Source organism: Pleuronectes platessa, chromosome 19, assembly GCF_947347685.1.
Source record: "Pleuronectes platessa chromosome 19, fPlePla1.1, whole genome shotgun sequence".
Classification (NCBI taxonomy): Eukaryota; Metazoa; Chordata; class Actinopteri; order Pleuronectiformes; family Pleuronectidae; genus Pleuronectes; species Pleuronectes platessa.
Genome location: NC_070644.1, coordinates 17,145,809 through 17,164,786, shown reverse-complemented (window position 1 = coordinate 17,164,786; position 18,978 = coordinate 17,145,809). Strand labels below are relative to the sequence as shown.

At 43.6% G+C, this 18,978-nt stretch overlaps 1 protein-coding gene across 2 annotated transcripts in view; it reads right to left on the bottom strand.

Annotated features, from left to right (window-relative positions):
- Window positions 1-14,652: 14,652 nt before the first annotated feature.
- LOC128425292 (ephrin type-A receptor 5) overlaps window positions 14,653-18,978 on the bottom strand; it is a 46,501-nt gene continuing 42,175 nt past the window's right edge. For both annotated transcript variants that reach the window (XM_053411841.1, XM_053411840.1), the window contains 3 exons: window positions 17,535-17,728; window positions 16,221-16,385; window positions 14,653-15,787 (listed from right to left, as the gene is read on the bottom strand). In XM_053411841.1, coding sequence (XP_053267816.1) covers window positions 15,676-15,787; window positions 16,221-16,385; window positions 17,535-17,728 — 471 coding nt within the window. In that variant the 3' untranslated portion in view covers window positions 14,653-15,675. The remainder of the gene's footprint in view (window positions 15,788-16,220; window positions 16,386-17,534; window positions 17,729-18,978) is intronic.

The following is an 18,978-nucleotide window of genomic DNA, read 5'->3' as shown; positions in this document are numbered from 1 at the left end:
ATTGATTCACTTGCAGCATGTATGAACACACATGCACACACACACTCTCACACACACACACACACAAACACACACACTCTACTCTAAAGCCGCTGGTCTCTAAGAGGAGACGTGTGATACTCCCACATCGGCTATCAACAACCTTTCATGTTTTAATGGGCCCGTTTAACCTAATCCACACTCGCCCGCCATCCGTCAGCCGCACCCCCACAAACGCTCAACATCAGTGGCCGTCCAAATCCAAACGCTGAGTCCTCCACTAGAGACTGTGTGTGTTTGATGAAAATCAATCAAATAATCCGTCCTCCGTCACGAGCTGCCTCTGTTCTCTGAATCCACAAATCTGAAGCTAAGCCAACGCACAGAAAGGCGATCAACTCGAAAAAGGGAGGAACACGTCTTTAAAAAAAACAAAAAACGACTTTCACTACAAATCAAACGATGACACCGACCCGGGATAATAACACTAAATAACACAAACAGTATTCAAAGACAGTGCTTATTTATTGTTATTTCTTTTTGGACAGAAACCTCTATTTTCATCATCATTCTTGCGTCATCACCACAGCTGTCGAGTTGGTGTTTTGCAACTGTTTTGAAAATGTGGAGCAGTGCATTGTGGGATAGTTTGCAGAGAGTATGATGTACATGACACAGAGGTTATTGAGTCACTGTGGCAGACACTGCTCAGTTCATACATCTCCACACTCACAACTCAGACACTCAACAGGAATGTCAGGGACTATAGTTCAAAGTAGAGGGGGGGGGGGGATTTTCCCTCCTGATGTTTTGGGATATCCATCCCAGAAATTCTGCTGCCACCACCTTTAGTACTTTCTCATCTGAAAAGTTTATTAGGTAGGAGATTTTAAATATGAATATGTAGCACAAACAGAAGTTCCACTGGTAAATAAGTACAAATATCAACACATAGAATGATATCTACATCGCTTATGAATTCTGGGAAGTTAATTTCTGGACAGGCAGGAAAAGTTCCTGAAAATATCTGACTCTGAACTTTACTTTCTAACATACAGCCACCTTTGGAAAGTGATAAAAGATGCTTTACATGTGTTGATCTGGATGAACTGACCCTTTAATACTTCTGGTGTCGCTCTATATTTGCTCTTCTTTCCCGAGCTCAGTGTCGGTGTTCGACTCTGTGTCCTTTGTTTCCCACAGTTCAACAGACACACATCCCTGAACACACAAACATATTTATTTACACTCTACATCTGTGCATTTTGCATGTGGCGTCTGTTTCAGTGATGAAATGAAAAGCTCTGTTTGCCTTCGCATCGTTTAATCTGAGACGAGCAACATGTTCCCGCGGTGCCTCCGTGAGCGTCTTTGTTCTCCACATGTTGTGTTCCTTTGTTCCCCCGTAATGTGCGTTGTTTGTCTGCGTATCATGTACGACAATGATCAGCCGTGATGGATGATGGTGACCCGATAATTGTGACAAGGACACAACATTAACATTGAAGTGTGTGTGTGTGTGTGTGTGTGTGTGTGTGTGGTGGTGGGGGGGGGGGGGGGGGGGGGGGGGGGGGGGGGACACAATGGCGCTGCAGCTGCGAGCGCGGCCGCTGCATTATTCAGACAGGAAGGATGGATGGAGAGGGGGGGAAAAGGAGAAGAGGAAGGGGAAGAAAATAGGGAAGAAGAGGAGACAGGAAGGGAAGGATGAGGGCGAGGGAGGGAAGGAGGGGAGGAGGGGAGGGGGAGCTACGTATAGAGCGATTTATGGAAAGAAGTGGAGACGTGGAGGGATGGAGGGATGGACGTGTGGAACGGAGGGATGACACAGATGGAGAGGTTCGGGATGTTATAAGAAAAATAAAAAGAGAGATGGATGTGATGCGAGAGGCACCAGAGCGATGTCACAGCCCCTGACTGTTATTAAATGCACGGTGTTATATTAAACAAAGTGTTTACGAGAATAGATTTGATGCCACAGGGAAAATATTTGTGGATTTCATATGAAAATGAAATTAAAATAAATGTATTTCCAATTTCGCGTCATTGTCAAACCCTCGGATCCGTAGAAAGGTGTCTTTAGCCTGATTAGCTACAGAAACTCATTATTCTGCCCACCCACCCGTGGTAATAAGACCCCTGCCCATACATACCACCCAGCCCCCACCCTCCCCGCCATAGAAACCATTAGCAGAAACACTATGGGGACACATACATAGAGGATCTCATTGCCGGAGCACTGATCTGTAATCACCACTGTCTTTTTAAAAGAGAATAAGGCAAACTGGGCCCTGAGGACAGATTCATTGATCCTGAACCAGGATCAGTTTGCTCCATCTCTGCAGGCGGCAAGAAACATTTTTAAAACACCAAGTTTGAATTTGCTGTCTAGACTTTAATTCATTTCATTTTAAAGTTTATCTGCGAGACAATTCAAAGAAGTCAAACATTTACTTTTGACCCGTTTCTTCCCCAGACAGGGTTAGAGGGCTTCTGGCCGAGGAGCTGAGGTCAGGAGGTTCAGTCCTGCCCCTCCTGTTTGTCCTCTGGCCCTATCATGGTCTATTTTAAGTTTTGCCCCATGTTGAAATTTGTTCTGTCTTGCCTTTGGTGTCAGCAAGCTGATAAAATATGCATGGTTTGGACTTTTCACCTTTCCGAATTTTATTCCTTGTATAAATCAAAGGAAAATGGAGCCTTTTATGGTTGGAGCTCATCCATGTTTGATGTGCAGCCAGGAGGGAGACCTAGATAATAGAAGCTATCAGAGACATACAGTGCTCTGAGTGTGTGTGTGTGTGTGTGTGTGTGTGTGCGTGTGTGTGTGTGTGTGTGTGTGTGTCCTTTTCCAAATTCCGCTTCATTCCCGAGCATTAATGGACTTGCCTGTATTACAACACACGCAGACGGTCTGACACTGAGCTAAATAGGTTCACGCATACATGCACACACATGTACACACACACACAGACACACACATACGTATTTAATAACCACATAAAAAAATCTGACTGCAGTAAAATGCACCCACAGAATCAACCGCTGCACCGAAACGGGAACAAGCAGCTTAGAATCTCTCTTTCATCTTCGTCAGGCGGACGTCAAACCAACACAGAGAAGACATCACGTCTGTTGAGATGTCCTCTTCACCTCGTGCATCATCCATTCACACTAATTCATCCACTGAGTGAGATTTGAGCATTCATTGATTTTCTTTGCTGCCGGAGGAGACTACGAAAATAAGACGAGAATACCTGCAAGGGAATACCGCTGCGGGGGGGGGGGGGGGGGGGGAACTGATCAAAGCAGAGTGAAGTGATTCATCATCGAGCGTCTGATGATCTGCAGGGACGGTCCCGATGGGAACTTCCCTCGTGTCTCCATCTGTGTGGCCCCTCAGCATCCACTCGCTCGCTGAGGGATAGAATCAATAGTGGTTTTGGAAACATGTCTTAATAATGACTTATTACACACAGCACTGAGCACAGCCGGAGGAGCGAAGGTCACACGCAGAAATAATCCCTCTGAGATTGATGTGCATTTGCAAAAAAATAAATGCTCTGTCACCTGAGGCATTTAAAGAAAGTAATCAATAAATCTCTAAATGTAGAATATCTGCAAAACTGTTAACGTTTCCATAGTCCAACCAAGAAAGACACAAATTAGCCAAAACTTGTGAATAGACTTGTTCATTGGTGTCCAATAGTGTATTTTGTTATATATTTAGCTTTCTAATTATAGTATAATTGGTATACTAGTGTCTCAGAATATTATATTTTAGGTTTAAAATGGCAAAGTGCAGTTTCTTTTCACAATAAAGTGTTTATTTCACGTTTGTCTAAGTTTGTTACATCTTATCAGCACAATTTAAAATAAAGTGGGTCCCATAGTTGAGATATGATTCAATTAAGATCATCATTGGACGATAGGAAAACTCGAGCCCAGAATCCTGTCACATGATTGGATAAGAGAGGTGAAGCCCTAATGTGACAATAAGATAAATCTGTCCCGACTCTTGAACTTGAACTAGAAGCTTCAGATCCTCAGATCACGTTGTCTCCTCGAGGTGACACAAGGATTTTATTAAGTATTTAAGGAAATTGCTTTTTATCCCTGAGATCTCTGCTGCCATCCCAAAATAATGGAGGTTATTGAATCTGCATGTGTTCCTGTCACTCGGGATAATCCACAGAGCTTGGTGATAACAGTTTACATTTATTGGATGAAAATTATTTAAAATTAAAACAGTGTTAAAGTGATGTCATTCGATCCGGTGAGCTTGGTTTTCAAATTGTTATTTAGGGAGCGCGATAAAGACTTTTGTATGACATCACATCCTGTTGTCACCACCTCCGTGAGCTGCATCTATCTATATATTATATTCACTAACTTCTTTAAATAAAGTTCATATCGAAAACAGTCTGTTTAAATTTTTTAATTCTGTCTCAACTTCCTGCAAACTCCAAACTATTAAAAAAGTGTTTTCATTCTACAATCGAACCAAACTAAGGTTCTGTTTGACAACATTTAAATCCATTGGCACCTTCCACTCCTGTTATTTCAGTTTGAACTTAACTCAGAAGTCAGAGGGTCCAGACTTAATAAGGCAGGTATGAAAGAGCCCCTATATTCCAAAATGACAGATACTGTAAGTGCCCACATGAGAATCTTCTTTTGGGAGCCACATTTCTCTTGATACGGTTGAACCTTCCCTTAAATGCAGAAAGAGTCAAAGTTGACTTTGTGGAGAATAAAACGAAGTAGGAACTCAGACCTCAGGTGTTAAAAGTGAAAGGACTTATTATTATGCTTATTACTTCACACATTCAGTTTCCCCCCGTGCACGATGTCATTTCCACTCTTTGCATCGGCAGCTAACGAGCACCGGCCGGTGAACGTGGGACCACAATTCAAATCCAGTGCCTGGGCAGAGAAAATCCAAGAAGACGGGTTTTAAATGGGAGTCACTTCATTACACATATATGATGCATTGTGATGTGTGCGACTGACACACACTCAAAACGGTAGACACACACACACACACACACAGACACACGCACACACAGAGTTTATGTATTGAAATATGATATCCAGGTGATGCATTGCGGTCATTAGTTTGTCTGTGCAGAGCTCAGTGAATATTAAGACAAATGGGCTGCTCCTCACAGACACCATCACACTCTACTTGCAGCCATTAGCTCCAGTTTATAAATATCTGAGGGAAGCCGAGAACTATTCACGTCATGTACGACAAAAAGCAAAAAAGGGGCTTCGAGTTTTTGTAATCTTTTATATTTTAGATTTATTCTATTCTATCCTGAGTTGACATTTTCTTCCACTAATCACCTTCTGCAGCAACACTTTCTGGGACCAAGCGATTTAGCCATCACGTCACATTTGTCATCTACCCACAAACTCCACACACCAAACATTTTGTGACTTGATCAAACTGTGAGAAACATCTGTTCCAGCTGCTCCTCTTGACATTCCCAGTATGAGCTGCTGCTGCTTTGCTTCAGTGTCTGAAACAAGTCCAATCCCAGTGAGCTACAAGGTTCTTCAACCATATAATGTGGTTTTAGTGCTTTTGTGCTGAAACTGAAAAATCCTGCATCCAGTGTTTCTACACTGCAGCTCCACTGTGGCTCTTTTGTTGCCGAGCTGCCTCACTTACTACACAATAATAGGCTACATTGATAAGTGACAACACTCATTACGTTATGAGCGCATTACATTACGAAACAATTGTGCTAGGCTAATTTCAGGCTATTAGCTCAATTAATTTAGCTGTCAAAATGACACGTTAAGAAAATCTGAACAAACAATAAAGCCGGTGCTTTGTTAGGATTTGATCGGTTCCGGTGCAGATCGCCCGCGACACGATTAGTTAAATTCAATCATGCATCTTCTGCTACAGCACAAACGCAAAGTGAGTCGTGGTCCATTTGTAACATGTTAGACGCACACATTTTTTGTCGTCGCGGGCACAAACCTACCCATGCACGGCGGGGGCTGATTATGGAGAATGTATGGCAAGCAGACGCTGTGGATGGAGCATAATTCCAGCTTCCAGCTCTCAGTGGGTAATGTCAAAATAATTATCAGATGAGACAGCTCAGTGGGCAGGCAGCACCTCTTCATTATAGAGCAAGGTTGAGGGGAGCGGGGGGGGGGGGGGGGGGGGGGGGGCTGACAAGCTCCGAATGTGGCAGCGTTCGAGCACCACACAGAGTTTGACATGAAACTCCTCAAAACTGTTTCAGCGTTATCTTTGCTGATCTTTGTTTTTCTAAAGCACTTCTTTCTTATTACCTGCAAAAGAAATAGTGCTTCTCACGACCAGGTACCAGCAGGGAAAAGGTAAAACATCTGCATGTGCAAACAAGGTTGTATGTCATTTAAAAAATTCAAATCCAGCTTATTTTTCTTTTTCTTATTTTGTCTTTTCTTTAATAATCAACACCAGTTTCTATATAGTCTTTGGAATGACTTCCTATGATATATTGGGAGCAGATAAGAACGTCAAAGAATAGAAAAAGGTTGTGAAATTCATATTTTGAAGAATAGAATTGAAGGATTTTATGTCCTTGGTTGAAAAATAACACAGAGACACTGGATCACAAACTGGGGAAAGTATTATTGAAGACAAAGTTACATTTATACATTTCTAAATACGGACAATGAGAAATAAATATCGCATCCATCTAGATTTACGGAGGGGAACCGCAGCTCCGTCTTTTTTTATTACGCCTCTGACACATTAGCGATAATTATGACATATATCCCTTTGCATAATGGGACATGCATTTTCATGAGGTCGTTGCAGTTAATTTCATCACCAAACATGGAAATGTGTTTGTGAGCAGTCGGGAAGAGGCGCCGGTGAAATTCAGTCGGAAGCTCGGTTTTATTTTCATGAAGAAAATACGAACAAAAGAGTGTGTGTGTGTGTGGCCGGGGGAAGATGTGTGTGTCTGTGTGTGTGTGTGTGTGTGTGTCACGGTGACAAACCTCATTAGAGCAGATAAATGGCCTCTGTGCGTGTGAGAATGAGTGTGTGCAGTATTGTACTTGTTATTAATACATTACCTCCCCGTGTCTCAGGTTAACCGCACTTTCATCTCACCTTGACCGACCTTCCTCACACACACATGCGTGGATGCACCAACACAAACTTAACCCCCCCCCCCCCCCCCCCCCCCCCCGCCCACACCCACCCACACACAGAGCCACTGCACCAAAGGGACTTCACATTAGGGACATTTCTGCTCACATGATTGACTGCTTGGAATAAAGGACCTTGGAAAAAACATCTGGGCAAGTGACAAATACGTCCCTCTGGCTGCCTTTCTCTGAAGGAGACGGATACCGAGAGAGAGAGAGAGAGAGAGAGAGAGAGAGGGAAGCCAATGTGTGTGTTGTGTTATCTCCAGTGCTACACAAAGACCTGCTAGACTGCTACCACTGGCGCCGTTTCTCTCTCTCTCTCTCTCTCTCTCTCATTCTGTGTGTGTGTCTGTGTGTGTGTGTGTGTGTGTCAGTGTGTGTCCTCGCCAGCCACTTCACATCACACAGCCCTCTCATGGCAGGCGTCGGATCAGTAGCAGAATGGATAAGGCTATTTACCAGCAGCTTATTCGGTCGGGGGTCAGACCTGTGGTAACAGTTTAATGGGTGGAGAGGGCGGCTGCTACACGGAGAGAGAGAGAGAGAGAGAGAGAGAGAGAGAGTGGCTTTATCTGTCCGCCTGCACCTTGTGCTGGCATCTGCATGGAAAATGATTTTAAGGAAATTAGAATTTCTTGTGACAACCGGGGGGGGGGGGGGGGGGGGGTCAGGAACTGGACATGAGAAGAACATGATTCATGGATTTCTTTTTCCTTTTAATTTAGAAAGTTGAAATTTGAATTCATGTCGATATTGATATCATCTCCTGAAACCTGCTGTTGTAATGAAACTGCTGAAATATGGAACGCCGAGTGTTCTGACTGAATATCAGACTTCAGAGACCTCCCGCACTCGACTGCTTACGTGCTTCATCGAGCACGCTATGTGAACATCATCTGAGCACTGTAGGGATTTCAATTCTGACGTTGTAATCACGCAAAATTAAATAAATATATCCCCTCTAAGAGCTTATTCTAAACTGCATTTGTACACACACAGTGAGGAATATTCCTTCTGGGAAAAGCTGAGGAGAATTGTGAGGTGACCGTAACCCCCCCGCAAGGCTTAACGATTCCCCTGCAAGTTTCAGCCTTTTACAAAAAGAAAAAGTCTAGGTCAAGTCTCCCTTACAGCAGCACTTCCACTTCGGAGCACCCGGCCCACTGGAAAATAAATCTGCACCAGCACCAGCTTTTGAATACAAAGTGCCTCCTGCACCTCGTCCAGCTGGGCTCCTACGATAACTCTTCTCCCTTTGACAAACAAATCGCATGAAACGTGTACTAATTAGCACAAATCAAACCTCCGACACAAAGTCATTGCACAAACACACGCAAGATGAGAAATGCATGCACACACACAGACACACACACACAGACACACACACTGTATCTTCCATACTTGCACAGAAAGCCCATAGATTCACGGGCACCCAAACAATCCCACCTAAACTGACAGCTAAGGTTTTCCCACTGAAGGTCATTCATGGTGATTAAAGAGGCGTCTCTGCAATGATTTCCAAATGACCCCTGGGACGTCTGGACCACTGACACCTCTTCAAGAGAAAATTACTTTGCGGTGCCCCGAGATGCCCGACTGCAGACTGACACGGTGACAAGCTAATAGACAGCAGAGAGATGTAAAACGCAAACAGAGAGGCAGGCGGGGGAAGACTTAATAGAGTCGCGGATAAAACTGAGAGTCACGCCGACACGGGGACGTGTCACCGTCAAACCAGACAGAGACAGTCGAAGCAAATCAGAGGCAAACAAGCGGAGGAGCTGCGTGGAGACATGGGAACATACAGAGAGAGACGGGGAACCAGCTGAAAACCAGTGTCCTGTCCATCCATCCATTCAAGAACAATCCCAGTCAGCACCAATGGGAGTACGGCCCCAGTGCAATCTCAACACACACACACACACACACACCCACCCTGCAGCTCTTTACCTCAAGCCGCTGATACAGAGGTTCTGGTAATAGCCGTCCTGATGGTGTGATGGTTAATTTCACCTTCATACACTTCATGTGTGTGAGCGTAATAATCACCTTGAGCCACGCGGGCGGCGGATTCCCCCAGAGATCAAGAAGTCCTGATTTGACATCATAACACACACACACACACACAGACACACACACACACACACACAGTGACAGTATTTACATACAAACAACTGTAGCAGCGTATGAACCGAGCGTCACCTTCACACATGATTCAAGGTTAACGCACATATGATGAAAAGACGTGTGAATTAAAGATTAGAAAAAAAAATGTTTTATGCAAATTGTGATCACTTTTGTTGAAACTGTCCTTTTGGATTTAGAGAAAGACATATCCCATGAATAATTTTCATCTTGCACGTGAAACCAGACGACTTGTACATTAATCGTGAGCCAGATTCTCACGTTATCGACTCCTTTTGTCTGAGCGCCATCACACACACACACACACACACACGTGTGAACTGCTGACATCAGCGACTGGTTCCACGTCTGACAGACACATCATTGCCCGAGCTTGCATCATCATTTTTAAGAAAACAGCATGCATTTTACAAAACCTCAGAGCTCATTAGAATCATAACCCACCAATGAACCATATTCCACTTGATGCACTGCTGACGATAACGTGTACCGAGACGGGAACGCTGTTATAGAGGGGGACTCTCTCTTCTTCTGTTTTTCTCCCCAGATCAAAACACATGCCTGGGCTCACTTCTCTGTCTGTCTCCGTCTCCTCCTCCCTCTCTCTCTCTCTCTCTCCACGAGGACAAAGAGAAGAAACCGCTAACTAGCTCCCTTGTTACCCCGACAATTGGTATCTCAACCAATAAACCGTGTCTAATTGCATTGCTGGGAAACATCTTTTAGCAATTACATTGTTTGGCTAAAGCAGCTCATTACGTGGAAACCAGCAGGGGACGAGAAGGCAGACAAAGAAACACAGATCACAAAATCCTTCTCAGACAGTGAGAAGGAAGAAAACAGTGAAGTTCACAGCCTGTTGGTTCGGTCGGTGACGTGAGGGAGAAGAAGAAGAGCTTCAAGGTTCTTTTGGACCAAGTGGATTATATTCTCTCTTCCACCTGATTCAGACCAGAGCAGAAACAAAAAACAAAAACTGCAGCTTGGCAAATGTGTGTAGCATAGCTGCCGGTGTTGTGTATTTGTACATGTTTATACGACTTTGAAGTACTAAAGAGTCTCAGCAGCGAGTGCTTATAAAGCTACAGTGGGAACCTGCAGGGTCAGTTCCCACTTGCTCTGCTGAAGGCGAGCTCAGGATTATCACACAGTACTTGGCAGCTAGTTTAGTAACATATCAAAGCTTTTGTCATGGAGCAGTACAGAGTGCAAGTGTCTGGTAGTTTCCTGGAGGCAGCAAGTACCCAGAATACACTCTGTTCACTTCTACCTTGAAAATCTTTGTTGCAGGGGCAAATAAGCCTGAAAGGCTGCAGATGAAATGTTTAGTTATTAAGTATTAAATCCAATAACAACAATATTGGACAAGTTGAACATTCGAGTTGGAATTGCAGTGAATAATATATATTTTCTGGTGACCATGAACGTCTGCAAACATTTGAACAGCAATGGCTCCATTAGTAAATTAAAATAAATAAATATAAGTATTTAGTTGAGATAAGTTTATCTGGACGTTCAACAGATAGTCGAACACAGACTTTTACCTTTTTGCTTCTTCGATAATCAACAAGATGCAACACAACATTAAAAAATCAACCTGTGAATGAGACATCACATCGATCATCATTTTTAAAAATGTTTTATTGCAAAAATATAGACTTTGATAACACACTACAAAAACATCATCACAAACATTATACATGACACGTCTCAAAGACAAACCAATAGCACATCGATAGTTAAGTATTTTTACTGTGCTTTCAATGAATCACAAAAACAGTTATTCAAATCGTTTTAAAACTTTATGTGTGAGTTGTGGAAAACCAGTTGTTTGACCTGGGGGGGGGGGGGGGAAACCTAAGAACTGCAAACTTGCTTTTTGTTTGTTGACACTTTGAGTGAAAGTTGCACACTCTTTTTCCCCTAAGACCACGTGTGTCTTGAGTGAACCCATCTTTCCACTTCCTGAGAAGTCAGCTGTCGAGTTGTGAAGTGGACGGGGCCATTGGTAACATGGAGGTACCCCCCCCCCCCCCTCTCCTATGCAAATATGTAATTGAAAGTTTACTTAAAATTATTCAACACATAAAACCTGGACTTTCTGATATCTGTTAAAATCTTTCATCCTCACGTTAGCCTTCGGGATTCAGTTCAATCCCTTCAATGTGGTTTGTTAAATTTGACACAATACTACATCACCCACAAGCCTAATTGGCTGTTGCTATGATGAGGATGTCAGATGTGAAATCAGTTCCTACTTATTGACAACGTCCTGGCAAACACAATATTGATTTTATCTGCACTTTAACATTGTCTTAGGTTTGTCAGGATTCAACTGGAAAGTAAAGTTGCTTAACCAATCAGAAACAGTATCACTGATTGTTACCGGGTCCCAGATATTGACCCCGTCCACTATTTGTCATCATAATTTAGTGTCTCAAAACCATTCAGACATGAGTGCAACCTTCTATTTTCCGTTTTATCCCCATGCGTTTGTGTGTGAGTTTTTGCTAACATTAGGTATCAGGTATTGCTTTTGTACATTTGCTCGACTTCGGTCAGACCAACAGTAAATGCAGCGGTTTCATCAGGAAGCCATTTCCCACTGAACCCCAATGTGAACAAATTAAAATGCAAGAACCTTCCGTGTAGGTTGATAAATGTTGACGAGCAAAGTTGTCAGTTCAGATGTTGAACCAGATCGGTATAAATTTAAATTTTTATTACAGAATTGCTTCCTTCATACTTCACTGCATGGTGGACGTCTGACAGTCATCGTATAGAAACAACACATCAATTAACCTCTTGTCTTTTGCTGTTGCTTTTTAACCACGAGGGAGTCGGGGATAAAAAAAAAATCACGCCTTTGCAGAAACGCTGAGAATAAATCATTTAAATCAATGACGATACTTTTCCCAGCTTCATCCATCGACCTGTGTGCTAACCTGCTGAAAAGCCACAAACACTGCCAATAACAAAATGTCTGACTCGGGTTTGTTGACATCGAGGGATTCTGCAATCGACGTCTTTTCCTACTTCCTGTAAAACTCTGTGCTCACGCTCTGAAGGTGTGAATGTGCCGTACATGAGGAAACGGTGCTCGACATCAGTGATGCTTTCATTCTCCACATATATATATAGCTTTGATTTGTTCAAATGTAAAAATATTACTGAGGCCTTGTGCTTAACTGTCAAATTTGTTATACTATGGGAAGCGTTTAGATTACGTAGCTATATATCATCAGCATCAGGGAGCAACAGCAAATATGGCAATTATATAGTAAATCATTAAGAAAACTTTGACGCTAAAAAGTAAGTCACCTTGAGACATTTTAGTCAAACGAAAAGGGGCGACAGATTTCTCATAAAGTGCAAATTAAATTAGTTCCAACATACACATTGTCTGACATTCTTCTTATTGCCTGTAGATATTGTCGGCAAAAAGTAAATATATACTGTAGAAAGTCGGGGGGGCACAACTGGGGCATAGCAGTTTTGGTAAGGGGAGGACGTAGCGGTGCTCGAAAGATGAGAGGCACTTATAAGGGTGTACTGTTCACCAATTGTTCATGTCCCAGGTTAAAAATCAAAACAGACGGGTGGGTTGGTAAAGAGCCAATAATATTAAATTTGAGAGGGAATCGAACTACTACAAAATCTTTACTTGAAAACGCGCCGGGTGGTCATATTTAAAACGCACCCAGTCCGATCACTTTCTCTGTACATGCCTCATATTGTCTACTATAAAAAAAAAATTGCAACATGTCACTGATGCAGTCCTCCCCAAACAAAAGTAAAGATCTGCATAGTCGCAAAACTCTTAGGACAATGTGGTTTTAAATAGTTTCCCACCATTAAAACCATTATATAGGATGAAATAGGGCCAAATCTCAATGGTGATGAATGCAGACTAAAGAGAATATGCAGATATCATTTAGATTATTTCACTCTGGTAGAACATTTTGACTTTTGAAAAACACATCCCTCTTGTAGAATATCAAATTAGACATGGAGTTCTGAGTGTTTAAAAGACAAAACGTGTTCTCTTAAAAAAATAAAGAAAAAGAAAAAGCGGAATACCTCTTTAGAACCTTACATTCTTCTTGTGTGCTTTTCATACAGTCAGGTGAGTCTACCACTTATAAAAACTAACTTTTAACAATCTCATTCCGTTTGCACTCTCTACGCCCCCCCCCCATAGCACCGGCAGAAGCGCCGCGTGCAACCGAGAAAAAATAGTAGCGTGTCATCTGCGAAGAGGATAAATATCTCAGAACTCAAGTTCCTGATTTAATTGAACACGATGACGTTGGATTGGGTCGAGTGTGAGCGATAAAGCGCTGAGTAGTAACGTCTAACACCCCCCCACATAAAAGGAGAAGTAAAAGCACGGTCTCGATCATTGACATCATTGTTTATATTTAACCCAAACACCAGAGGTTCATATATCAAATCCCCGTGCGTACTTCTCCTGCTTTTTAGGCCCATTGGAAATAGTTCCAGGTCTTGCACCAGAACTTTAAAACTGAACACAATCATCGACAACATAATATTTGAACCCACTCCGGCCGTCTCGGTTCGGGGACAGAGCTCCTGGTTCCAGATGTTGAGTTTGAACATTCGTCACTAAAGGTTTCCTACTCCGAGATGCTCGATCACAACCGACTTGTCCACATGATGCCAGACGTAGAAGAATGATGTTCCCTGCTTTAAATATATAGTACATTATATACATGAAAAAAAAACGTGTAGGCAGAGTTGCTCAGTAGTAGAATCATTGTTTTTTTGCTCATTTCCTTCAACAAGTATAAATAAATAAATGATTATCAAGTTGATCAATATTGCCTCCTCATTTCCAGCAGTCCTGTCCAAGTGAGGTTTGTTGTGGTGTGGCGGGTGCACGTGAGGGGTTGGGAGGGCAGAGGGAGTCTGCGGCGTGGTGGACTGAACGGATTTGCTGAGGGGGGTTTTCTGCAGTACCTGAAGGTTGTTGGTTTTTAATGGGAAGATCCCAGTGCGCTCTGGGTTGGAACCCAACAGGACATCAAGGTTCCCGTTGGAGGATCAGTAAACAGCCAGGTAGAATCTGGTGGAACATTTATGAACAAAAGCTCCGTCGGGATCCACTGAACTTTCCATTGGACGGAAGATCTCAAAGGATTTCAACATGATGACGTCCGACAGCTCTTCAGAATATGGGTGAAGGATGCCTTGATGTCAAAGTGGACTGTAAACTGTTCTGCTAGACTCTCCGTGTTCTGCGGGTTCCTCAGCAGAGACAGTTCATCGAGACATGAGTAAAACGTGGGGGGGGGGGGGTTTCTCTAGGAACTCATGGTCTTAGTGGAGATTCTTGACAGAAGGATTCCGATGAATCTCTCGTACAATCTGCGGCTTCATTCAGGAGCTGGTTTTAAGGAGCAGAATGGTTCGATTGCCACGTTCCACCCGTGTTGAACAGCGTTTACATGACATTGATGCTGCAACTGAACGAGTTGTGTGTAGTGCTATACATTCAGCCAGAAGAACACATGGAGAGAGAAGCACATCTAAAAACCTTGCATCTCTTTACCCTCTTTCTTCTTCACTTGAAATCCCAGCTTCTTTAAACCATGAACGATATCTAATGCATTTTTTCTTTTCTTGGGAGGGTAATGAATAACATAAAGCTGATTATGAGTCTGGACCTCGCACAGCTGGATTACAGCTGCAAATGAAAGGGAAACAAAGACCGAACCAATTTGTTGCTGATCCATTGTTACATGTTGTCACTGCCTGAGAATGATGGAACTGTACGTCCATAGAAAAACTGTCAGAAGAAGAAGAAGAAGAAGCGAGTGCTATTCAGATCCGTTGGGCTCAGTTCACCCGAGACAGGCTGCATGAATGTTTGTGATACAGCCCCCCCCCCCCCAAAAAAGAAAAAGTGCTGGTTGTCCTCAGAGCCAGATCTACAGTCTCATGCTTCATGTCCGATCTGAGGAGATCCAAACAGTGCACGAGATTTCAGAATCCCCAAGATTCACACAAATGGAAAAAGTCTTCTCTGGAGTGTAGGTCAGTTCGGTCCATTCGTCCCACCGGCGTCTTCCCTCCGAGTAGCACCACTCAGTTCGGTCCAGTTTGGTTTAAGCGCTGCAATGTCAAATATCCCCCCCCCCCCACCGGTGACACCACAAGCAAACTCCACTCACAAAAACCAAAAGTCAAGATGTGGGTCCTCCAGTTTTCAATCCATCACCACTGGGAGTCCTGGTCCGTAGAAAGTGCTAAGCTGCTCTAGGTCCAACAGCGAGTCCGAGTCTTCTCCTCACACACTAGGTCCATATATTGTGAATGTATACGTGTGTGTGTGTCTGCGTGCGGGTTGCCTGTACATGTGCATCACATGTTGACAGTGGAGCTGGTGCTGTTCATATGGACTCTCATCTCCTGGATGCTCGTGATGATCTTCTTCTGATGGCCGGCCAGGTTCACGCCCACCCGCCGCAGATCCCTGGGAAACAGCAAACGCACAACAGACGCACAACAGACGCTTAGTTGTCAAATCATGTCAGATACCAAATAAGTAAATGCATGAGTATTTCTATAAGTTTTATTTTAGACAACTAGCATTTTAAGTTCAGTCCAGTGTTAGTTAAAGTCGATTAATGTTACAGTACTAATATTGTCTTTTTCTGAAGCTTGCAGAGTTCTCTATGAATCCATGATACATGCAGGTTTCGCAGCCGGCTATCTTTTATAAGATGTACTGCTTCTGATGAGAGTAAACCTGTAGGAGACTGCATTCTGATTTCACTTTAATCTTGACAAGATACATATCTGTATTCTGAAATCACAGTCATATCTTAAATCTTACGGAATAAAACACAAAATCATCTGCATGCTTACAAGTTGTAGTACTTCTATATTTGCATATGTGGCCTTACTCTGACGTCATCTGAGCCACCGTCTCCAGTGTAGAGTAACCTCCTCCCATGAAGAGCTCCGTGTAACGACCCATCTTGATGGAGTCCAGCCACTCCCCCACGGTCTGGCTGCCGGCGCTGCAGTCCCCCTGGACGTTGGCGTGCTCCACCAACAGGTTGGAAACCCTGGTGAGCGGATAGAGACACGGCAAAAGGAAAAAAGAAATAAAAAGCAATTGAATTAAAGCAGGAGATTAAACACGACTTCAAACTGTGTCTCCGGTTGTCAGGAGGTATTAGAAGCACCGGCTCGGTTTCCTGTTATCGTGAATGTAAAAGATTCACGGTGTAATCAAGTGTAGTTTGACGCTCGGCTCCTGACAGATACCAGCGAGGATTCATAATGGGAGTAATGCACCGTTACACAAAGCTGAAAGCGTTGTCATTCAGCTCCTCATGCAACACACAAAAAAAGAAACATACCAGAGCTCTCCATACTATCAAACAAAGATGTTTCATGCTAGCAAACAGTATTCTCCACACTACTGCCAGAGAGAACTGTCATGTAGAACAAGACATAGTCCTGTTTGTGTCCCTTTAATCTGCCTAACTGTCATATGTCCGTGCATGGACTGTTAGATATGGCTTTAATTTATTAAGCCTGCTCCTGTGTGTGTGGAAAAATCTAAATATCTCACGTTATTTCTGAAAAGGTTTTGAGAGCGTCTGACTGAATGTCTTCAGCACTCAGAGCATTTTCATTCCATTATGCACTGATGCATATCCATAGTGGGAAAATACTAACTGAAGGTTCAAAGGACGTCGAGTATAATTCACATTAATTTGTGGCTTTCAGAAAATCCAGACACTTCTGCTCTTCGTGTGAGGGACTATGTACATTCTGATTTAATTATACAGCTGCACAATAATTCTGTGACGACAATATTTAATATGACGAGTCCATTAGCTTGCAGAGCTGCAGTTAATTCAGTTAGTAAGGAAAACAAATTCATCCCTGAAAGTTTAATGTCCACACACACACACACACACACACACACACACACACACACACACACACACACACACACACACACACACACACACACACACACACACACACACACACACACACACACACACACACACACACACACACACACACACACACACAAACAAACAAACAAACAAAAATGGGGATATTCTACGGTGGCTGTGAAGTTGACGTGTTTTCTTATCAGTCTTTGTGTTTTGCCGTGTTTTGAGATTTCTTGAATATAAAACCATCAGTTTCGGCCCTGAGGCCTGATGCCACATGTTGTTGGTGTGAGCTCCCACCTGTGCGACGAGTTGACCAGCTTCTTTAATGAGCTGGGGTTGCGGATGAGTTTGTCCAGTAGACAGACGATCTCGTCGAACTTGGGCCGGCTGCTGCGGTCTCGCTGCCAGCAGTCCATCATTAGGTGGTACAGAGCCTCGGGGCAGTCCATAGGACCTGGCAACCTATAGCTCTCCTCTATTGCTTTTATTACCTGCAAACAGACAAGAGGGAAGTTGTTTTTTTGTAAAAAAAACATGAGCAGATACTCCAGGAGAGTCTGGAGGACCTAAAAAATGACTGTCACTCAGTTAGGACGAGAGTTTCACTGGGCAAAATGGGAAACCAGAGTGAAAGTGAAACCAGGAAATGGTGACATGATGTCGTATGGTTTTGTTCTTCTTCTTTGTCGAGTGTCAAACCGATCCACAGTTAATCTCCTGCCACACAGACTGAAACACAACACCAAACCTCCAGCTATTATCCCATCCAGTCATCAAGGCTTCAAACAAGATCTACATCATCACCCACCAAGATCATACAGAGATATAGGAGCATATCACCCTGTTAATCCTGGCCTGGGGGCAGAGGCTCAACATCTCCATAGCTCGCTGATAGAGTCTGTGATCAGGCTGCAGAGCAGAAACTGATCTCAGACCAGGAAACAGCAGCTTTGTGAGTAACCTTCTGCTTTTCACCTGCACAGCTCGATATAACCTGAGTATCTGAGGCATGAATCGGCCAAAGTGCCAAGGTGAGAGGACACGACCTGTTTTGACTCCTGAACGTGAAGTAACTTTTCCACAACAGAACTGTGACAGAAAAACGATCTCACTTCCAGTTCGAATCATCCAGAGCGAGAGAAGTTGAATTCTGAAATCCTCCAGAGTTGCTCCTGCTCTGTATCTGACCCCAAACTCAAAACCTCAGTGAAGTTAGTGAGTAAAAAACTAAACCCCTGCAGAGACCCGGCAAAGTAACTCATCACAAGAGCGTTATTTATCTGATATGCTGCATAGCCCGGATAATCACTTCTGCAACTAACAAGATGCAAGACGCTGAATCACAGCCTTCGATGGGGGAATGGAGTTCGATGAATAATAAATAAATCCCGGCTCTTCTTCTTGGACCCTGCAGTGGGAGAGCAGGCTGGAGTTTTCAGCCCAGTTCTGCCACCGCGAGACACTTCGGGGAATTGATTTGTTGAGTTCACGACAGTCTTTACTTGAGTCAAATTCACACAAGAGACAGACGCGGCAGACGCTCCACACGTGCACGCTCCGAAGAGGGAAGAGTGCACGTGGAATCATCGCCGAGCGGGAGAAGAGCTTCGCACGGCCGAGTGTCAGGGAGGAAAGATCAGGGGGGGGGGGGGGGGGGAACGAGCGGCCGAGGTGGGAGACAGAAAGAGGAGGTGGACGAGAGACGGAAGGAAAAGGGAGAGAAATGGCAAACAGACGGAGA